Source organism: Ammodytes marinus (genome assembly GCF_949987685.1).
Source record: "Ammodytes marinus genome assembly, chromosome: 7".
NCBI lineage: Eukaryota > Metazoa > Chordata > Actinopteri > Uranoscopiformes > Ammodytidae > Ammodytes > Ammodytes marinus.
In genome coordinates this window covers 8528781-8553278 of record NC_137211.1, presented here as the reverse complement: position 1 = coordinate 8553278, position 24498 = coordinate 8528781, and the positions used below count along the sequence as shown (strand labels likewise).

The 24498-nt window shown below is 41.6% G+C and overlaps 1 protein-coding gene across 1 annotated transcript in view; it reads left to right on the top strand.

The window, feature by feature from the left end:
- kazna (kazrin, periplakin interacting protein a) overlaps window positions 1–24498 on the top strand; it is a gene marked incomplete at both ends in the record, with an annotated part of 159224 nt that overhangs the window by 92984 nt on the left and 41742 nt on the right. The window contains one exon of the mRNA XM_080030636.1: window positions 11634–11741. Coding sequence (XP_079886762.1) covers window positions 11634–11741 — 108 coding nt within the window. The remainder of the gene's footprint in view (window positions 1–11633; window positions 11742–24498) is intronic.

Sequence of the window (24498 nt, the reverse complement as noted above, 5' to 3'; positions counted from 1 at the left end):
GTAGGAGTGTGCCTCCTTCATTCTGAGACCAATTTAATGTGCGTTCTGAGTGACACAGGATCCATCTATTTACCCAAGATACATTTCAAAGCAGTCGACAATCCCCAAGGATGAGATTTAGACTGTTAGTGCTATGCAATGTGGAGAATACAATGCTGGAATGTGATGGTTTAAAAAACCCTCCAGTGGCTAGATCCTATCCTAGTTATGTGAAATAAAAACAGAAATGCTGTGTTCACTTTTCAATAGCCATCAATTTAAAAATCTAACTTGTTAAAACCAACAAAACATTGCAAGTCCAATTAATCCGTTTAAGCAGGCCAAGGTTGTAATTTTGCATGGCTGCTGGGTATAAACAGAATAGTGTCACACAGTGAATAAAGCATTCACAAACATTTAGTGTCCCGCTTTACCTTGCCATGCTTTAATAAGGTTTTCCAAGGCACAACATTAATTCTTTATTTTTAAGTCTGCCTGAAGCTGTCATACTTTTTCTCAACAGTAGCCAGAGTGGTCAGCAGAGCATACTGTCTATAGACGTTTCTGTGACTTCACATCAACTCTTTACTCTTTAATCACTGGCACAGATAAGGAACAAGCCTCTCTTATTCACCCTTTTTTGGATACACAGGCATGCGTAAACACTCTGCTTGCTGCGACCCATTTCAAGCTGTTGAGTGGGGTAAGGCTACATCCATTTGATTAAGCCCACCTACACCAATAACTTCACAGTACCACACGCAGTATAAATCACAGCATGGCTTCTCTGATGAAACAAAATAATACACATAGCTTTAATATAACACCTAAGAAAAAGCATTCATTAAAGTAGAACCCCTATGGATGTACAGTACAGTACAAACGCACACAAGCACATAGGTCTTGCCCTGCATACTTCACTCTGGCTTTGCTCTGTGGTTCTTTTCATCATCCGTTCCTTGTCAGTTTTCACACGTCGTTTTATAATTGGACACATTTGTACCTGCTTTCCAGGTAACACTTCAATCTATCACACCTCCAGACACATGTAAGCTTAAGTATAAAAGCAATCCCACAATGGACATACCACTGTGTTGCCTTCAACAGCCTTAATTGGGAAGAAATATAAAATTCAAGAGTGCATTCCGCTGTTCTGTGTATTGACAAAATGCATCACTCATAGCAAGGATTATTCAGCCAAATCCTTCTTGATCATTTTTCATTCTGAGCCAAGGCTTTTTCTTGTCTGAGTTCTTTGACGCCTCAGTTTTTGATTGCAGTTGTATTATTATTATTTTTTTACTCTTTTCCCTCTGCAGGGCCTTGAGCAGATAACTATTATCAAACCGAATGGAATTATAACAGCAGTAAACCATTACCAACTCTCACTGCCAGTTGACATGTGAATTTTTTAGGAGATGCCTAATCAGGGACAGGGGTTGCAAATTAGTTTCGACTAACACCTGTATGCGTGGCATCTGTTTTATGTTTTTATAATATGAAACAATGTTTTTAATGCATTTGTCCTTAATAAAGAAATTAAAAAAAATCCCTGACCTTTTAAGGATCAACAGAGCACCGAACCAGAGTATGACGCTGATCGTAGTAAGCTCAATACATCTGTGCACTTCTTTAACATTATGAAACGAATCATTCTGTAACAAAAACATACATTATAACAACAATTGCCCGGTGTGAGTCAAAATAACAATAATAAAATAAGTAAATGGTGAACGGTCATTAAAACAAATGGCAATGTTAAGCCCAGTTTGAATAGGACAAGACCAGTTTGAAATGTCGCGCTGCATGCAAGCTTTGCCTGGACTCCCCACTTTGAGGGGAAATTAGACAGCAGGCAGTTTTAATGTCTTCAATATGGCATCAGATCCTCCGGCCAAACGAGCCACATCAGAAGACCGACCGCACAAAACTTAAACTGTTGTTTTCATTGCTGGTTGTACATGTAAACCAATACGGAGCAGAGGAAACACAGATGTGGTTGTCAGTAGCAACAGTGTCACGAGCCATAGAACACACACACACACACACGCACACACACGTGTGTGTGTGCATGCGTGCGCGCGCGTGTGTCATGCGTGTTTGTGTGTCAGAGAAGACAGAGGTACAAAATTTTAGGGCAATCGGTTCCATCCAAAAATCCCATTTTAAAGGGAGACGAATCCAGAGAGCAAGCAGTAAGGATGACAGAAAAGAGGGTCAGACAGACAGGGCGACAAAACGAGAATGAAAGCGATATAATGATGGATCAGGAAGGAAGGGAGATGGAGTCAGGAAAGGGCTGAATGTGCAGAAGGTTGAGAGAAAAGCCTAGACAGAGAATTTGCCCAGATTTGGAAGTGTGTTTGTGTGTGTGTGTGTGTGTGTGGGGGGGGGGGGGTAGGTGTCCTTTTTGGAATCAGGGGAAGTGCCGTGAGGTGATGATCTATGCTACAGTCAGCGGATGAAAGAGAAAATGAGGAAACAGAGATGGGCATTTGTCAAGTGTTAGTGAGTTTCAGAGTGGAATGGGAGAAGAGCCTCAGCTGATATCAGAGTAGTTACTGTCTGAAATGAGCTGGTGGAAGGAGGGATGGGTGCTTTTGGTCATAATAGGAGAAACTGCTGCTGAGCTGGCAGAATAAAAAAAATTTTTTTGCTAGTAATTAACATGTTTTCCCTGCATCAGCTCACATACAGTATAGTACAGTACAGTTCACACATAGAAATGGTAACACACTCGCCCCCCCACTGTCACATCACTGCACATGATGTGACACTGATTGGTTTGAAATTTGTCTCTTTTTACTTTGATTTAATTCTGTCCATTTCTGCAGCTGAGCCCTCATCATTCCCACCCACTCTATAATTACACTATTCCTCAAATGGAAACTTCATCATATATTGCTGTCCCTCCCTCTTAACCTTTTGTCCTATTTGGTCATTACGCCCTGTGTCTCCGTCGCCTCATCCTTTTCCCATCTCTCACGCTCTCACTTGACATGTCTTGTCTCATTTAATCTCTCTCTCTTGCTCACTTCCTTCTGTCTGTATGTGTATGTATAGTGTCTGTACTGTATGTTAAGGATAACCGTTATTGTTTGAACATGAATAAAGATGACAAGCCTTGCAGTGGGTGAAAGTCTGTTTCTTGTTGAACAGTTTTGCACATGGAGAATGTGATGTCAAAATAATGTTTTAGTTAGGTGTATTGTTTGCTAAAGCTAGAAAATAAATAATGATTTTATTTCTTGGCCAACTCCAACAACTTTTCTCAACCAGTTCAACAACATATGGGGATTTGCATGCATATAGCAAGCCCTTGGAACATTCTTCACCCGTTTCACCCTCTGTCTGAAACGCTCCGTTTAACCCCATTCTGAATCGATTGGTCAGCTCCCACAACTCTGCTCCAAACATCAACAGTGTCATGCGCATTAGCTCCAAAAGTAACCGCATTTAGCTTCACTTGTACCACACATATCACCACAACAACCTTCCTCTAGCCAAACTACTACTCTACTTATGTAACTGGATTAAGATGAGGATCAGTCACACCTCTCTTTCCCTCTCTTTTTTAGTCAACGCCAGTATGGCTTTGGCTACCATGGCAACTGTCGACAGTGAATCCCCGGGGCAGCGGTATTATTCTTGTGAGCGCCTATTTGTTACGTTCAAAACAAGCAAACAATCGTATCTGCTGTCTAAATTGCATATTTTCTAACCTAAAAACCCAGTCAGTCCAACTGACTGGGTTTTATTATTTAAGCGTTTGTGGGTTGGTAAGTGCTCGATACCCTAGGTGCACAAGCACTCAAAAAAAGAAGGTTTCCATAATGTCCCCTTAACACTTTAAAAGGGGTTTGCGATAGCATGAATGGACGGAGTATTTATGTGAGCCATTTTGGAAAACCTGATTACCTGCAATTTATAATTCAGTAACCTTGCACCGTCTTCTTTGTTGCAAATGTTGCTTGTTGTTAGCTGTTATCAACTAAGGATTTGCAGTTGTAGTTTTTTTGTAGCTTTTTGTAGTCATTAGTGATGAATGATTATGTGATTAAGAGATTGTACCTGTTTTGATCAGTTTTAAGTATTTCACACCCTATGTAAATTAAGAAAAAATAATAATAATGTCAACAGGCTGATTTCAGGCAGAATTCAGTCATGCATTCATTGCATTGTTTTCTTTTCAGAGTAACTCTGACCTGTTCTGTGCCAATGGTGTAGACAAGGCCAATATTCTGTTATGAAATCCACAGAATGATAAAGACTAGTCCTACAAGGAAGGTGGTCCTGTGATATTAGGCTGACGTCCAACCCAACTGGACATCCACAACATCTTTTCATCCTTAGTCAAAAACCTTTGTAATCCATTGTATTGCAGCTGCATGATAGTACTTTGTGATTTAATAAAAAAACCTTTGAAAGAGTCAAAAACCTGCCGTTTCATCTGTACTTGATCATGGACCATAATTGATAATGGAATTTTGGAATAATTCAATAGTTTTTTTTTTACTTAACCTCTCCTGTCAGGCCTGCCTCCCAACGCAATAACAAACCCCATTACAGTGATAAAAGTACAATACAACTTCCCTTGCTCCCAAACACTGTGGTATTTACGGGATGAAAAGTTGTGAATTGCTCACAGTTGATCATGTTATACAATATTACACTAAGCAGCACTAAAAGATAAGCTGCTCACAATGCACATATCACCGCAGGTTACTGTGCTTTGCCAATGCTAGGGAATATGAAAGAAAATCAACAGCCTCCCAAGGTCCTTCAGAGAATACTACACGTGTATAATTTGATTCACAGCCTTTGAGTTATCATTTGTGTTTAAAGCTGCTCATAAAACACATTTGATATAGATGGTATGTATTCAATTGTTTCAGAACAAATGTCAGGGCGCTGAAGAAGATTTATGTTCAGTTTTACCCTCTAGGTTTTTTGCATAATTACATCGGGATAATTATTCAAAAATCCTCATATAAGATCTTGAGGCCAATTTTAAATTCGTTTTTTAAGTATCCACAATTTCTTTGTTTTCTATTATAACATGTTTAGTTAAAGTAATGGGGTATAATGCCAAGTCCCAGGGTGCAATTTGCTAATAAGACTATGTTTTGTCAGAATTTCATTCATGTAGTGTTTAGGGTTCCCGCAGGTCCCTGAAATCCTTCAAACTTTGTGAGTCTGAGGAGTCAAATTAAGTCCTTGAGTGTTCTTTGAAAATTGCTATAAATATATTCTGTATCTGTCGTTGAAAGCGCTTGGATTTATACACACAAGAATACATATTTGAGTAGTTTTCTTTATAAAAACGTAATGTTATTAAATAGGCTACAGTCCGCTGTCTGCATAAGGTTGTCTCTGGGATTCTGTAAGGTTGTTAGTTCGCAGTATAAATGAACCTTGATCAAAGTCAAACTAAGCTCTGTTGGGTCCTTGATTTTAAACTGGGTCCACACAGTGGCTCTTCACACATAGACTAGGTCTGTAACGGCTATCTCTACTTCTAATAGTGTGAGTTGCATGTCATCAACATATCCACTTATGATTACCCTATCAACTGAGATCTAAATGCAGCGTGTTGTCAGAGGGCGAGAGTTTCATCACCATTCCCTTTTCTATAGGAGCTGTCACACAACTCTCCATCTCCCTGAGTGCTCTGATTCCAGGGACAAAGATGCTGCTGAAGTGGCCGTGCTCTGGGCATTTCAAAGCTGTAGTACTTGTGGGCACCTGTCCCTCGCCTTTCATGCAGCTCAGAAAATGGGCCATTTTACACTCTGCATACAGTGATGTTGACGTTTTAGCCTCTCAGGCATCAAGTCCTTTCCTCTTTACATCAACTAATAACATCCGTGGCCTGCATATTTCCTTCGAATGGACTGTCTAGTACATTCAGCAGCCTTTCATTACAAGATGAATTTACAACAGGTTGTCTTGAGATCTGGGATGGTTAGCGTGGGCGGCTAAACGAAAAGCGCTAGCTCCCAACAATCATACCCCAGGTGCATTAGTTCAATTCATCCTCGGGATATTTACGTATAGGGCACCTTGAATAGGGGTCTTGAGGGCAGGTGATGCGGGGGGGTGGAGGTGGTCTGCCCTGGCTTCTGGTGATTAATGCATGAATACGCCAGCTTTATCACGAGTCCGGCAGCCCCGGGAGCAGAGAATGTCAGTGCAATTAAAGGCGGGCGGCAGGTGGAAGAAAAGAGAGAGAGTGCATATCTGCAGATTGCAGACCAAGCCGTGGAACATGGGGCAGTGTTGGTGAAGGTTCCGGCAGCGGCGTCTATTCATTCCTTAATCACCTCCTCTACTCATTAGGGCCTTCTTTTGTTCCACCAGCCGACTTTTCCTGCACTGTGCCAGCAGATAATATATGGCTAGGCTCGGAAGAGAGAAGAGCTCGGGGAACCCCATTAAACGTTGACATAGAATAGGATAGGAAATGAGGAAGGAAGAAAACACAGAGGTGATGCTGGAGTGGTGGAGGTGTCAGTCAGCTAAGGAATAAGAGAAGACTCAAGGGAGAGCTGTGGTGAGAGAACTGTCCAACCATGAAGACTAGTAATTCCTCTCGAGCTTGCCTTTTGGACTACTTGAACAATCTTTCAAAAAGATTATTATAATATGGGAAGTGTATATCATAAAACAGCAGTGGCTAGCTGCTTGAATTACCTCCACACCATTATCTCAGCAAACTTGTGAACTTGTGTGAATGCAGAGCGCTTGTGTCTGGCTAATGTGCTCCAAGTCATCTTCAGTGGTGGTACTTGTCAGAGCCTTTCAGAGAGAGAGAGAAAAAATATATGTTTTTGCATGTGTTTGTGCCCAACAGCTGAGAACCACAACAGCTCACTTGCCTTGATCTAACAGCTACACCAGAGACCATTAAAGCATTCAAGGGTCGATTACCAAAAAAATATACTCTGCGACATAAAAACTGCCCTCAGATCATCCTGTAGAGTCCGACATGTGGGCCTGAGTAAATACATGCTAATACTTCACACAGCTCTGTGCAAGTCAAATGAAGCAGCGGTTAATCATAATGTGCTTTGGGGACCGGCAATATGAAATGAGATCTATTTCCAGTGGCACTCACAGTTACAGCAATGACAAACAACCCAACTAAGAAGTCAAACTTAGGCCGCCTGTGCCTGAATGATTCCCTCACATCTACGGATTATCTTTTGACCCGCTTCTAAATATGTTGATACCCACAAGCAAGGCTCTGACGCCTTTAAAAAATGTGCAATGAAGTCTGTCGTTTGAACTAAATCTCAGACTCAGTGAGGCATAGGAGGCCTTGATGCCACCTACTTTAAATGCTATAGTTTATTTTGGGTGATGCATCCCTCTCTCTGACAAGGATTTTGTGTTTCATCCCCGCTGGGCAGAAAAACAACAGGGGGTTCTCGTTGACAAAGCGAGTGTTCCATTTGAGGTTTTACTGCATCATTGTAAAGGTTAGCATCAGACTGCTGGGTATAGGGACACAGAAACAAACATCTATTGTGTCTTGTCATTTAAAATAATATGTTTAGTTTTCATGGTGAGGGAAAACAGTGTGTTAACGAGAAGGGAAAAAGGCCAACAAGTGTCCAACAGGCTTCAAGCATGACAGAACTACAGAACACTTCATTTAGTCATTGTTAAACTTGCTGATCATTTCCTTAAAACACAACTAAATACAATTATTTCAAGTACTAGCACATACAATGTTTCAAACTTTTTATCAATGTTTTTGTTAAATAGTTTTTTTTTGTCTTAAGTTAAGCAAATATTGTATTATATGGAAGAATTCATAGTTGAGTGCACTGTTTTAGGAGTTGCTATATAACCAGTACTGGATCTTTTTTTTTTCTTTTTACGTAGACACATACCAAAAACAAACAAACGTATCTTTTTTCTTTTCTCTTTAATAACTTGAGGCTGGATACATACTAAGCAGGATATTCCATTGAACATCTCGAATATAACGTTCTTTCACATACTCTTTGAAACTATGCGGGATAGGGATGTAGCAGCAATAACACTTTCATCTCTCCTCAAAGGCGTACATGGTGTTGCACTTGGTTGCACACTCAAAGGATCATGGGAGTAGTTGTGTGAAGATGGAAAGGGTTGAGGTAGAAGTTCAAACTCTGCCTCTCAGTGAGCTTGATAGTCAGATTGGCTGTGTCTGAAAGTTACACACATTAAATATATATGCTAACTACAGTCATATATAATACTGGGAGGAGCTGTTTGAAGTGTAGAGCAAGTGTCTGACTTTGTGTTGTACAACACTTGCCGGCCAAATCATTATTTATTTAATTACAGCTGAGTCCCCCCCGAGTTGTGTGCTTGTCTGGTTAAACCACTTATAATTGATCAAACCAATTTGGAAAGTTTAAAGGTGAGGATAATGGGAACAAAGACCTTAAGTGTGACACATTTCGATCTCTGCAGTGCAGTTTATTTATTTCTTGTCATGAAGGCTTTAAGTATATAATGCATAATCTCTTCACTGCTACTGTGTGAACATAAAGCTTTTGACAGAAACAGAAACGATGTAATTTACTTGAGTTCTTTTCTCAGGAGTTTCTATTAAATGAATGGATGAACAATATTTTCGGAGCACTAAGCTGTGGTGCGGACTTTACTCACCTACTTACTTTGAAGACTCGTTTTTGTTCAGCAACAGCAACAACATGGATGTGCATAAACATCGTCGTTTTTTGGATGGACATTATTATCAAACCAACCTGCTGTATTGTCAGACTTCCCTATCGTCAACATCCACGATTGCAGTAAGATGTTAGGTGAGCTTGTCTCTTCATTGTCTGGTGATATTCTTGCCGGGCTTGTGAGGAAATGAGGTAAGGAACAGAAAGGAGATCGAAGCGGTGAGAGGAAATGATGCTCTCTTATCTCTAATCCTTAATAGATCAACCTCCCAAATGTGATTTATACAACAGGCGTTATGGGAAGCTTCACTCTCATTCAAGGTGCAGCGGACAAATTCAAGGAGCCAGAGCAACAAAACAGATTATTTTTTAGATTGTTTCTATGACTCTTTTATATTATTGCTCCCCTACCCCATTACCCACCCACCAACTGTCTGTCTGTCTGTCTGTCTGTCTGTCTGTCTGTCTGTCTGTCTGTCTGTCTGTCTGTCTGTCTGTCTGTCTGTGTATGTGGCTGTATGTAGTGTTACTTTGACTCTACTGAACTGAGATAAAGACTTAAAGATCAATGTGAGCCACTCAGACCTTAACAGACCAAAATATTCAGTGTGTTGGCAAGGACATTGATTCAGAGGCATGGACTGTGACCCAGAACAACATTACAATTACCTGCTTGATAACTCAATATAGTTATAAAAAAAAGAAGACAAACACACATGACTAGGCCTACACACATTGCCACAAGGTCTGCAATTAGGAAAAATAATCTACCCGTCTGTTATCTCTCCTTAATTCTTACCCTTAAAAATAAACAACATATTAGGGCCTCAGCAAAAAAAAAACATTCAATCTCTCCATAAGTGTCTATGGTGCCTTCATTAATGGGAAATGTCTCTCACAAGAATCACAGTCACAAGCAAAATTGTTGTCAATTTGATCAGCCAAAATGTACATATATTAGGCCTTATTGCTTACAAATGAGTTATTGTATCAGGTGCAATGTCACATTTATGTTAATGTCTATTATGGGTTTAGTAGACATTACAATTGCAGTTTATATTTCTGATGCATTTTTTGTGGCAGTATAAACATTTCATAAGGAAACTTTGAAAATGTACTTGATGTGACGGGGGAAGAAAAATTGCGAGGTAGAACTTGCGAAAAATGCCAAACCTCGATGTAATCTAAAATGACCTCTATACTCTTGAAGACAATGCAGAGTTTAGTAATAAATCAAGTCAAGTTCCCCACAGTCAGGGATTGTTTTTTTGGCTTAATATTTTACTTTCAACCCTAACTTCATATACGGATAACGAAATCTCATGTTACACCTGAGTTCACTCTATTGCACATTCCCCTGCTCTCCTCCATATTGCATCCACCATACTCTTCCCTTGGTAATCTTTTTGAAACGTTTGGAAGGGTATTGTCAAGGGCACGATGCCGGGGAAGATGAATCGTTTTCATGAGGCTACTGGGCAACAACGGTTTGAAGCTATAGCTGATAAGTATCCATGCATACTTATTAAAAAAACTGACAACTGTGTGTGTGTGTGTGTGTGTGTGTGTGTGTGTGTGTGTGTGTGTGTGTGTGTGTGTGTGTGTGTGTGTGTGTGTGTGTGTGTGTGTGTGTGTGTGTGTGTGTGTGTGTGTGTGTGTGTGTGTGTGTGTGTGTGTGTGTGTGTGTGTGTCCTGTGAAAAAAGACTGCACTCTTGGCAAGTTTGAAAAATCATACATTTGCAAAGAGTTGGGTATTGCAAAGTGTTACACAAAGTAATTTTTTTTAAATAGCCCCCTGCGCTCTCACCAATCCCCTTCAGTGGCGACAGGCTGTCAGACTGTTATTTGTACCCGATAGTATATCTCGACAAGTGTGATGACTAATCGGGCCATAATGACCGCTCCAGCCCTAGACCTGGAGCTCTTCAGCCAGACATATCTGATCTCAATTACTGCAAAACAATTTGACCAGCAACAGCATGGCTGGTGTACTGATGGGAAGAGGAATGGGAAGAGGAGCAGGTGGCCAAGGAGAAGCAGCGGTTGTAGTATGAAGGGGCCGAGTTGAAGCTTGCAGGAATGTGAATTTAACTGCATGAGCAAAGCACATTCTAAAATTCGTCCACATTTTTTTTCAATTTCTGTCCCCAACCAAATACTTTTGTTCTTTAAAAAAACGAGTGGTAAGACTTTTATAACCTTTTGCGATATTTTGCTTCGGAATAAAACTCTCAGGGCGCTGGATTGGGAGGTGTGGCAGAAGTGGACTGCACATGAAGCGACAAAGACATTTGAGCTTCACTTTTATGTGAGCTGACCTGCAGCAATGCATTCAGTATGCATTCACTATGTACCACTGGTGAGGCTATCCAACATTTTGTATTGGAAACCCCTGAACCTCACCACAAGTCCAATCCCACTCTGGTCGTACAAATGTTAATATATGCAATAGTCTGTCAAAGTATGGCTGTTTTTGTGCACCATTATGCTTTTAAACTTGTATGCCTTTGCTACAGGCTCTCCCCAAAGGCAGTAAGTGTGTTGATGACATCTACTGTGGAGTTAGTATAGTGTGTGTGGTGAGTGAGGATTAATCATTCATTATGTGTGTATTCAGAGGGATGGTGTTGTGTGCTGCATTAATCACCTGGTTTCCCAAATGTCCTCCTGCATTCTCTGCAAAGAGAATACACTTGGATGATACTTGCATTCACTGTCTCCATTGTAAATAAAAAAAACTGTTAGAAATACAGTAACAGCTCCAGATGATCTTCTAATTCTGCTCCATACGTGCTTTAACAAACATTATCCAAACGCAGAAAATCTTGCTACACGAGCTTGTGGTCAAATCGTATTTCCGAGGACACAGATGAATGTCACTTTTCCTTCTTTCTTTGTTATCGTTCTAAATCCTTTCATACGTCGTCAGTTAAGTTAACCTTGTCTGTCTTTTGTTTTTTTTCTCCCAGATCCCTCTTCCCAGCCGAGGCAGAAGCCCCCAGCCACAGACCTCTGCTACAAGACCGAGATCAGCAGTCTGATGGACTTCAACTCTCCGGATGCGTCGCTGGACAAAGGTAAGACCTGATCACTTCTGTTGTGAACCAAAGCTGGATGACATGGGCGTACGTGTGTGTCCAAGAGTGCTCATGCAAGTGCACTGTACAGTATAGACACATGCACACTACATGCTTCTGGGTAGTTCATGTTGCTCCAGAGTTCATTCACAAGAGCTTGACTTTGAGATAAAGTGCATTCACCAAGTGGGGGAACCAAGATTTAATAATATGGTGAAGAGCAGGAGCGACTAAGAGTGGCACCTCCGCAGTCATCAGTACCTCTCCCCTCTCATCATTTGCTGGCTGCATATTAGCGGAGAATTCAGCATCCCATTTCACAGGTTATTGTAGTAATCATTGCTGGTTATATACAATATTGTAATTGTGAAATCCAAATTTTCAGTTCAGTAAGCTGAGTCAGTAGTTGCCTTTTTAAATATGTCATGGCTTGCAGCTAGTGGAGAAACTAACATTGTTCTTGTGAGAACAATCTTAATTGTTATTGCTTTTACATTAAAGGTGGAGTCAGCGATTCTGGAGAACGCTTGTTGTGAAATTCACTTTTTGTCAAAATCAGTCAATTCACATTCCAGCATCAGTCAATATCTCCTCACGATCTGCGCGACCTGCCCATACTGTGTGTGCGTGCGCTGAAAAAAAAATCAAGTGTTAATACACAGCCTAAGCTCTGTAAACTGGTAAACAAATGGTATGTAAACAACGGGGGCCACTGTAGCTAGCAACATGCCCGTTTACAGAGCCTAGTCTGTGTATTAACACTGAATTTTTTCAGCGCACACACAACATGGACTCACAGCGGATCGTGAGGAGATATTCAATCATTTTGACAAAGTGATCTTGAGAACAAGCATTCTCAAAGAAACCTGACTCCACCTTGAATTGCATTAAGACCTTCCAGTGCTCCTGTAAATGAAGCTACAGGAGTAGCTTCTCTGTGCTTGGACTCATTCTGCTGCTCAGTTCAGTCCCTTCTGACACAGTGAACCTCCACTCTCTGTGAACCTTGAAGTCTTTATTTATCCCCAGACTCTTATCTAGGTGGGTGGTCCGACGGGTTTCATGTCAGCGTCCTCCTCTCTTCAGTTACAGTAGTTTATCTGTAGTCTGTTTCCATCATCCGGCCCTATCATGACGCCTCTTTCAAGGAGTTGAGAGTCTCGTACAGAGAATCAAAGTAGCTATCCATGGCACCAGTATAAACACATCTCTAGGACTGTGGATCATGTAAGGCTGCCAACTACCAGTATGGATCTGGAGTGTCACCCAGGAGCCCTCAGGGGCCCTTTCCTCATTAGAGTGTCCTGCTTACGGGGGTCTATTTGGCAGCCAGTTCTCTCCTCGCTCCTATTAGCATGTGTCGATGTCGTTATGTTACAGAGAGAGAGCTCACAAGTCATTCCTAGAATAAAAAATAAAGAAATGGTGTTGAAGGCTTTTTGGTTACTATGGTGGTCTAGTACAAACCTGTTACTATACTTGATTCTGAAGAATGTACATTTACTCAAGTTCTGCACTCAAGTATCATTTTTACTTTATAAGTACTTTTCCTTGACTTGTGTTGCCATTCCATAATCATTTGGACACATATCCGATATAAATTATATATACTACCCAACAGTGTATAGTTTTGTTAAAATGACATGTACTGTACATGAAGCCATAATATTCCAATAATGTAGACCTACAAATGACAACTATAACATTTTAAATTTAACCATTTTCAATATACTTAAGTGCGCAATCTCAGAACCGTTTTCCTACAGGTGTGTATTTGTATTTTTGATAGTCATTTGGAAGTCAAAAAGAGGATACTGTACTTGATGAGGTTTATTTATGGACACACTTATGAATCAACACATTTGTATGTGCATGGGGTCAGCACGAAGCAGCTGGTGCATTAGCTCTGTGGTCGTTTCGTGGGTGCTGTAAATATGCCGACTCAGGAAAGATATGAACGCACACTGACACACACACACACACACACACACACACACACACACACACACACACACACACACACACACACACACACACACTGACAACCCCTGCTGTGTCCCAGGCCGCGTATGTCACCAAAAGTTTCATCAGAATGAGAACAGGCAACTGAGCGGCTCTGTTATCAGCAATTTAATCTCATGCAGGTCCGCAGTAAGAGAGAGAAAGAGAGAGAGAGAGGGAAGGAGAGAGAGAGACAGGAAAGGAGAGAGGGAAACACACATAAGCAGTGAGCACTGTATCATTACGGAGACAGGTGCTGCTTCTGCACATTAACTGGCAGTGATGTAGCTATAGGGGTGAAGCTGGGCATGTGGGCCGGTTTAAATAGGATGGTCAGTGCAGAAGAGGTCAAAGAGGGCGTCCAGGGGAAAAAATAGGCTGAGGGAAGGAGAGAGGGAAAGTAGGTGGAAAGAACAGGTGAAAGCACAGTGAGGAGGAGGAGGACAAGGTGAAACATTGCATAATGAGATAGTGTTACCTGAGGGGGGGATAGAGAGAGAAAAATGAAAAAAAGAAGAAGATGAACATTAAAAAAGGGAGGGTGTGAGGGTGTATGCCTGGGTGTGAGTGCATGTGTGGAGTGGTCTTTGCTGAGCACTTCCATTTTCCTCATGCTGTGCTGACACTTTCCGAAAAACCCCTGCACCCCCACAAAGCCCTCGTATAGCCATCGGGAGAGAGTGGCACTTAAATTGCCTCCAGAACCAATATCCGGGCCTCTCCAATGTAGTTTACACACATCAGAAATGGCTACTCCAAAATGCACCGACATTTTACTACCGGCTGTAGTTCGACTTTTTATTTATTTTTTATCTATCACTAAGTTATGCTGAAATGCAATAACTGGAAATTGTTTGAAAGCAAATGTGATTGCGATCCTGCCCGGCCGCTCATACTACCAAAGGAAAGCATACAGAGACAAAAAGGTAACATGGGACTGTGGATCCACTGCCATGTGATCCCATCAGATCTAAAAAAAATTGTGCTGCAATATTCATAGACAAAAGGGGCTTTCTGTTTGCCTGGCTGTATTCCTCTGCTGTCCGGCCTGTACATTAAAGGCTGCTAAGAGGTTGAAAATCTCAAAGGGAGCAGAGCAGCAGTCTGATTATCCGCGGCCTTTGTTTCTCCCTTCCTGCTTCATTTGAGAGAGCTGCTGAGAGCGGCACAAACGTCGGAAAGACAAGAAGTTAAATTTCAAGGGGACTCCATATTAAGAAAACTACATTTGAGTGGTCATGAAAAGGAAACAGTATTTGCTCTCGCTGTATTCTTCTTGCACCACCAAGTTATATAGAGAAAATGGCAAAGTGTTCCATTTAAATATCCCCACCACTGGTCTAAATGTAATCAATCACAGCTCTTTTATATACACAACTTTCATACTGGACAAGCAGGACTAAAAACATGTCTGAAAACACGTCAGTCCAGCAAACACTGCGTGTCTTCATTCATTGTATTGCAGTTACGGTTGCTAGGCAGTGTGCCCGCTGCAAGGTTTGATGTTTTGTAAAGTGTCCTATCAATTCATCCAAAATTGCCAGGTTTCAGCCTGTCTGAAACTCCTGTTGTTAGCGCATTGCTTTCTCTCTAGCAAATGGACCAGAAACGGAAAATGTGCATTTAGTGACCTTTGTTCGCTCAGCAAGCCTTCATTCGGCTGGTAATGGTATTCCCATGTCAGACCAAATGTATTTTGAGGCACACAATGGATTTCAGACAAGTAAAAGCAAGTAATAATACATGGGTAGAAATAAATGCATGTTTTTGTAATACCATGTGAGTGTACTAGCACACATACTTGGTATATTCTGTATAGTTCAAGCATAGCAGTCTGAGTTACATTAGGTTCTTAGTCTTTAATATGTTCCATCAGAATCAGTCGTGGAGTCAGATATTCTGGAGAACCCTTGTTGTCAAAAATCAGTGAAGATCCCCTCATAATCCGCTACCTGCCCGTTCTGTGTGTGCGCTGAAAGAAAGAAAGTGTAGATACATAGCCTAGGCATGTAAACTAAGGGGGCCCACTTACGTGCGGACATTCTTATGTGCGGACAGGTAGCGGATTGGGAGGAGATATTCACTGATTTGACAAAGTGATTTTGACTACAAGCAATCTCCGCTATCGCCGACTCCACCTTAACTGATGTGACCAAACGCCTAGAAGTTACTGTTAGACCCAGTGGTTATGGAAGCTATTATGAGCCAGGGGGATTTTTCAGGCTTCGTTCCACGCCAAGTCCATTTTGTTTTATGAAATGCGGAACAGCCTTTAGTCTTTCAGGGATTTGTTCGTCTAGTTTTGAAGTCTTAGGAGCGGGTTTATTCAGCATGTCCCACTGGGTGTTTGTGGTTGTGCTTTGACCATTAATATCACAAACCCTGTCCTTGTATGGCTGGAAGGAGAGCTGTGTCCGTGGGCTTTGCCAAGGTTTGCATTTCTTCTTCTTGCCAATGAAGAAGTTATTCTGGCTTCACTGGGCCGTTACTTTGGGTAAGCATTGGGTCTGTGTGCAGCTGAATGCAAAGCAGCATGGGGGAATCAGCATTTATATATCCAAGGGCCATGGAGGTGCAAAGATGGATCATGAGATCAACAGGCGGATATGTGTGGCTGCTGCTGAGATGTGGGTGTTCTACCAGACTGCTCTAGTGAAGAAGGAAGTGAGCCTAAAGTTGGGTCTAAACTTTTTTGTTCCTCTTCCTTACAACCCTCATATATGGTCAACAATGCAGAAACAACCCCTGTTTTACAGTAATATATAATCAACTTCATTCATATAGCACATTAAGACATGTAAGTACATTACAGAAATGACAGCATTGGGATGGAACTCTTCTCCATATTCCCTGTCTGTTGTGTCTGGCTCCCCCTGAGTTTTTTGTTTTGCCCTCTTAAGAAACCATTCCAAGATTCCCCACATAACACCTGGTTAAGATTTTGCCTCACACCTAGGTGGAGCACAGCAGCAAGGAGCTGTACAGGAGGAGGTGTATTTTTCTATTTCTGAATTCCACCTTGGAGTCCTTGGAGAAACGAGGGGGGAACAGCCAACTGGTACAAATGGTCACCGCGGTTGTAATACCTTCTGCATTGCCCTTCAAATGGCTGTTAAAAAGGCCCACAGGCAGCTAATCGGAGCTGGCGTGAATTGGCAGCGCAGGTGATGGTAGAGAGGGGACGGTGGTTTGCCAGAGCTGGCAGGTTTTGAGGAGAGCTGAGTGTTCACCTGATGGCTGGCGGTTTCTTTCCGACTGATTACTGAACATGAGGCTTGGACTGTGTTCGAAAAGCCATACTTACGTCCTCCCTCCTACTGTACATACTCAACATGTTTATACTACATACTGTCTACTTAACGATCGATTGTGTATGCGAGGTGCGTCAGACCGTTTACACTGACGTATACAGAAGCATCTCAGCTGACATGAATCATGTCACAGTTGACAACTTACCGAGCCGGTCTCGTAAATAAAACATTATTTTTACGTTTCTAATTTAAAAAAACTGTTTATTGTTTGTGATTTCCCTTGTTTTGTTTGCAATCAAGAATTTAAAGAAACTTTCCGTGTCGTATGAAAAGACGCAATGCATTGTGGGGCGGTTGAGTAGGAAAAGTAACCTGTCAATCCATATCCCAACCACAACATACTCAAAATGAGTATGAGTAGGACGTTAGTACGGCTTTTCGAACACAGCCCTAGACTGTGGCAGAAGAGGGAGGAGAATAGCACAGCTGATGGAGACGCAGGTCAAAGGAGCCTGTCTGGTTGAGTGCATGGAAAGGTATAATTACAGGATGTACTGCATTAATAATATTAATAACTTGAATTTATATAGCTATTAAGGGACCCAATGTTGCTTTAATGTTAGTAGTAACTAGAAGAGTGAGAAATTCAGCGTAAGATAAGTGCAGTAAGACAATACATTTAAGATCAACATGATGAGGTTGCACACCCTTAGGTCTCATTTAAAAAAAAGAGACTTCAAGTTGACATTTTAACAGTGGCCCACCCCTCCGCATAAAAATGTGCTTTGCCTGAGGTAAAAGGGTGAAAAGGGTGGGGGTGTGAAAGAGGTTACAAGAGAGGAAATTACATCCTATTAAAGGTCATAATGAATATGGGACCTCAACATTCCTACTGAGAACCCCTAAAGTTACCCCAGGGTGACTGACTTAGGTAAAAAGAAATGCAATTACAGTAGTCGGCTGACGCTGAAGTTTTGTTATTGAAATTGCTGTGTTCAGATCAACAAACAGCACTGCGACAAAACAACACTCCTTTGTCAGTTCAGTGAGACTACTGCTCCATTGCAGGGGGCGTCCCCGGACTAAGAGGGCTCTGGCAAACAAACACAGGGTTGACCAGAAACAAACTGGGTCTGCTGTAGCATCTTATACATTGATCTACAATGTTCTATAACAAGCAATGCTAAACTATTATAAAAAGAAATGTAGCGCAGTAAACAGTACAATATCCTAATGAAGTGCAGTGAAGTACAAGAGTAAAGCAGCATAAAATGCTCTCTCTCTCTCTACTCTTTCTCACATAAACAATGAAATGTTGATATCTTCCTGGCAGTGTGAGTTGCTGCTGTTGTCCTTTTATCTATTGTGAGAGAGAGAGAGAGAGAGAGAGAGAGAGAGAGAGAGGGAGAGAGAGAGAGAGAGCTTCCATTGATTTTCATTTAAGGGATAGAGCTCTAACTTTGTAAAGGCACTCAGAACTCCTCATGTGCAAGGTGAGCATCAGCAATTCCACCTAAACGGCTTAAGTACATTTTTTCTTTCAACAATACCACCGTGCATTCCAAGCCATGCGTGTATCAGAAGGCTTATTTGCCATTGTTCCCCTGTCCCTGTAGTGTGATTTGATGCTGTCTTGATGTAGTGTAAATAGCCAGCGCTTGCCAAGTACATTCATTTAATTAGGAGACCCAACAGGGCTGCTGATTAGCACTTTATCTTAATAAGTGCCTGGGCCTTAGCTACCGCTGGACCACTTTCCTAGCTACCTTACACACCAGCTAGCATGTCCCGTAATTAATATGTTGTGGTCTGACATCTACTGAGCAAACAGAGATGGTCTTCTTGTTAATACGGTGTGGGTAACTGTATTTGTTAAATATGCAAGGCTTCTTCTTCTTATGCACAAGTGGTAGCCCAGAATGATAGTAATGATCCTGCCAGCATGACCTCGTTTTCGATGATAAAACCCCCCTGTGCCATAACATTACCTTTCTTTATGGGTCAGCCAGCATTCAGGTATTCGCCCTGCAGTCATTCCTAATGCGCTCCGTGCAGGATTCTTTAAATAAGTTTACAACCCACAGCTTCACACGATAAATAATCCGATATTTTCATTTCTCAGATACTCTTCTTTTACCCTCCAGTACGGGGTTATTGCTGAGTCATCTCTCATTCTTGTATTTGTAATCTTAAACCACTGGGTGAGCAGAGGCACTCGATGCTCTTTATAGCCAATAACTACAGCACCCTTCCTCTGCACTAGTATTAAAAGGTGTTTGTTGCCATTTCATGAAGTGGCCTTGGAGGAAAATAAGGTCCAACAAAAAAAATCAATGCTGGAATACCAATTTTTTGTAGCACAAAAATAGCTCCGCGGCGCTCTTTCTGCAATCTGCTGAACACATCCTTTGTGTGTTATCATGAAGTGAAGTCATCATTTATTCACGTGGAAACACATGTTCACAACACAGGACCTCGAAATGTCACCTGGCCTCACCAACAAGGAGCTGCCTGCGCCTTCAGCTTTGAATCTAAACAGCCCACTGACTACTAGGCAGTATTTATTTTCCTAACTTTGTCCATTTTTGCATGGACACAATAGACAAACAAGAGATACTTTTCTCTATATTTGTTGTTACATTGAATGTTTGTCAAATGTCCCAATATATCACATTGTGATTGTGGTTGCTTTTGTATTGTACACAAGTTTTTTTATACCAACATCTGCTAGATACAAAACAATAGAAACTTAGAATATAAATAATTCAAATGACACTTCTGTACAGTTTTTATGCTTTGCCATTGTTTTGCCTGGATGCATTACACATGCTCCTTTTGTTAGTGGGGAGTTATGGAGGTTTGTAATTTAAAACATAGTTCAGTATAGTTAATTATTGATGATTAATTAACAGATACACTGAAACGAAATAAAGAGTTTTAATTAAAATCCAATTTCACAGCTTGTGCTGTTATGCCACGCTGCTATGTGAGCAGCAGGTACTAAAATAATACTTGTATAAGGTTGAGTGTAAAGTGGCCTTGTTGATTAAAGCCACTACTAGTAACATGGCACGTTGGCGGCCCCTTTGGACAAAAGCGGTAGTATTTTTACGACGCCAGCTGTCGTGAAGCTGTTTTCTAGCTCGTGCCGGGCGTGCGAGATTCAAATGATCAGGAAGCAATATAGTGCATGTCCGTGTGTTGAAAGTGCGAGGGCACCGGACTCTTTTCGGCTCCGTGAGAGTGGTTAGTGACACAGCATCAACTAATGCCAGTCAGTGCTACACACACCTGATTGCAATGAGTTGATGCAGCAGTGTCACCTAACTACTCTCTCTCACGGAGCTGAAAGATTGCGTGTCCTCACACAAAGCGAATGAACGAGAGACGGCAGTTAGTATGGATCACGATGAGGTATTGTGTTTATGTTGTTGTAAATGATGACTATTTCAGATGAATAATGGTCATCTGATGATGCTGGTGAGGCAAAGTAAACTTTGTTTTAGTAGGCTACCGCTCATTCATTTAGGAGTAAACACTGTAGTCTAGTTCGCTACCGTGAAATTGTGTATACGTTGCTTGGCAACGCCCTCCCGCCCGCCTATCACTCTCCCTTTTAGCTTTTCTTCATTGCATTTTATTTTTTTTCTTTGATGGTTCAGCCCCGATATCAGTCATTATGACGACAAATAACTGTCTCAAACAAGGCTCCCGCTCCCCTTCCCTCACCTGGAGGGATAGGCTTCTCAAATCGCGTTGTTGCGCCATACTGAAATCTGCGACCAATACGGATATGTGACCATAGAGCATGCACGCGTGAACCGCAAATCGGACTGGGTGTGCGACCAGACCAAACGCAGTAATAAAAACTATATAAAAACGTCTTTCTTTGCACTGATGGTCTCCTTTGCTGTTAAATGTAATTTATGATTATGTGAGGAAACATGAGGCTGTTTAAAAGATATTTAAATGTTAATCGGAGCTGCTTTAATAGAATAATTTGGACTCAGCACAGGCCACCAGGAGACCAGTGAAGGCCCCTGTTACTACTGTAAAGTGTGGGTAGATTCTTCATCTTATTCTTTCAGCGTGTGTGGCCCACCACATATTGAATGTAAAATAGAAGAATTCTCATTTGGAATAAAAAAATTATAAATTACAATTAATGATTGCTCCATTTGAACATGACATAATCACCTAATACAATATGAATCGTTTATGATAATACTGACTAATGATATTCAATGGCTCCGCGGGATACTGGGCTTTTTTCTGAAATATCACAAGGATGAAAAGGAAACATCATCAAGATAGTCAAGTCTTTTGTACTGCCGTTTTGTCTTTGAATGACTAATTCTATGTGCACCTTAACAGTAGAGATTTACATTTCTTTGTTCTTGCAGGAAGATGGATAATGATTCATAGGCTTCTCATCTTTGTCTAAAATCAGGGCCTCTTCTGTCTACTTGTTCATAATCAATCCTTTATCCAACTGCCTGCTTTGGACTATATGCCACTGCAACTGTTGGGTGTTTTAAACAAGCGTACAGCATACAGTGAACAAAAAGCTTGTCTCTTGTCTGTTTGCTCTCTTTCAATGCCAACCAGAGAAAATCCAAAGATGTAATTAAACTAAAATGTAGAACATGTACTTTTTGCAATAAAATTGAACCATATCCGGTTTAATGCAATTTTTAAAAGCAGTGACATGAATTGAATTATTTCACAATGGCATCCATAGGCTTAGGCTATGTATCTTGTGGTTGTAGTTCTAAATGATCATTTGTTTTTGATGCTTTAGGTTTACTGTGCATGATCTTATTACTGTAGTTTGTTCAAGTTTTACAAAAGATGTGGACCAATGGCTTTGAAAGTAAAAAAAAATCGTCTCAAAGTGGATGTTTTTTACTGACTGGACACCACTGCAGACCAAAATGAGGAGCAGCCATCACAGTGTTTTTCTTTGACAAGTGTTTCCCACTCATTTCCATGGCTCTGACGGTGTTGATGACACAAAAGGTGTTATTTTAAAATAGTATTAGGTTACAGAGACCTTCAGGCAAGTCAACAGCTGGCAGCCCTGTTTCTTCACTATACGGTGGTAGGCTACTACACACAAACTGCCTGCTCACCTGCCTTGCAAGCCCCCACGCCTTTGCCGGGCCCCTCCCCTCTTAACTGGATGATGTGTGTGCTCTGTGTGTGTGCTCTGTGTGTGTACGTATGTCTCTTATGCATGTTTGAATAATGTGGGAAGATCCTGTATGACAGCCCGGGCTGAGCTCCACCTCCTCCTTAACCTAGTAAACCATTTGAGTGGAGAGAGGGGGGGAGGGGCCCAACGTACTGTATCATGGAACTGGTGGGAGTCGCTTTGAACAGGTACACTCGGGAGAGGGAAAAGACACAGCAGGCTGGATCTATTTCCTGGTGTCAACTCAGCCTTATGTTAGTGGTGGAAAGGATAAAAAGAAAGAAAAGAAAGGTTGTCGTTGGAGGAGGATTTTTTGTGGGATTTTAGATTTTTGTGTCTGTCCTGAAAGTAAGTGTCCTGCGCACACCTGACAGATCCTGGAATCCTCAGGAAATCTCCCCTCGGAGGAGGGGATGAAGTCAGACGGGGAGCCGGGGAAGTCTGGTGAGTGAGTGGAAGCAACCAGTGCAGCAGCTGCCGTGAGTTACTAGACAATAATAGGACGTGATTGTCAGTGCTGCACTATGAAAGGGGTTTACAGTGAAAAGGCGAGTGTGCTTGGTCAGAGTCTGCCTTGACTTAATATTAATCTAGGAGGGAGTTGCGTCTGCTTATTAGTGAGTGAGTCACTCAGTCAGTCAGTCAGTCACCTGTTGCGTTGCAGAGCCGTTAGGAGACTTTAACCTGCACTGACCTCAGAGCAGTTGTTATTGTCTGAACACAACGGCAAGAGATAATTCTGCAGTCAGATGTTTTAAATGTTGGTTTGAGCCAAGAGTCTTTTCCCAACTCACTGATTCAAGAAGACCTGATTCAAATCGCTTTCCTTGCATTTGCCAATATATGGCTGTCCACGTGGGGATCCAACCTTTGACCTTTTAATACCTGAAAACCATCGTCACAATTCCCACTTTTATTAGCTGTTTGACGGCAAAGTTATTAAAGTGAAGTGTAGTATTTTGTTTTGAGTAGGTTGTGCTACCCGTCAATGACTAGAGCCCAGTCTCAGGGTTTTTTACTGGAAAGTTTGTGTCCAAATAGCAGTGTTTCTATGGTCATCTAAAGAAGATATTGTGTTCTGTTTCTATTGTAAACACTGTGGTCTGAGGTTGTTGGCTGCAGATTTTAAGCCTGATCGTGCGTTTTACATTCACACAGGGATTTTTGCTGCGTCAGCAAAGTTTTTCTTTTCAAATCATTTTAACTGAAAAGTATTCAGTTACAACAGCTGAGAGTTCTTATGCTTGTGAGAACAACCACAGGTGATCCTCTCTGCTGTTTTGCCTCCAAATACCTGCATTTTAGCTGCTGTATACTGGTAGTTGACCCGCCCTTCAACCTTGGACTTACATAGCCCAAACACAGAGGTCAAAGTTCATATGACAAGACAAATACACCTAATGTTCTCTGCCTGTTAGGCACTGTAGAGACACTGTTAGTGAGCAACCTAGAAAATGGGGGCATAAAACTGGTCTAAACTGATTTATATGTTTTTTTTAAGCACGTAATTTAAATCTTTCAAGCTTAACCTCCAAGGTGTGGTTGTGACACGATTAATACTTTCAAAGAAAAACAAGCCCCCGGAGGCTATGGAAGGCTGCCTTTGCCTAACCCTTGCTATCCCCAATTGTGGTTATGTATTTGCAATTGTGTTCAGTTATGCTCACCTTTCCATCCCACATTTCTGTAACTGCAGCCTCTGTAATAATGGTCTTTTCTTTGCACACTGAAATTGGACAACATTCGTCATGCAGGGGACATATTGCAGCAGATTATATACAGTATATAGATGATCCGCTGTTGGTGATTTGTGAGCAGAATAACAGAGAAATGACCTCCATTTGATCTGTTTCTACGGTTTCTATCAGATCCCGGTGCCTCAGCTCTGCTCGGCCTGCCAGTCAAGTGAAGACAGCCCAAATCATTTCAGATTACGTTGCTCCTTTATGTCTCACAGCAATCACTCACGGAGATAGCAGTGTGTCAGAGAGAGAGAGAGAGAGAGCTTAACCCTGTGGATTAACCAGGTCACAAAACAGGAGCTGTTGTTGGTTTGGACTGGACAGTGTGACTGATCTGACACTGACACTGACTCAGGATCAGGTCAGGCCTCCCGCTGTGGGTCTCTGGATGTATATTATGCATGCATGTGTCCACCTGTGCATATACGTCAGTCAACGCAGGGCATGCCTGTGTGCTGTTTCTGTGTACGTTTTTTTCCCCCAGCTCAACTCTCTTTGACAGCATAATTGCGGGAGCAGCTGAGTTTCGTCCCAGCTGTGTAATTGCCTTCTTTCACTGACGGTGTATA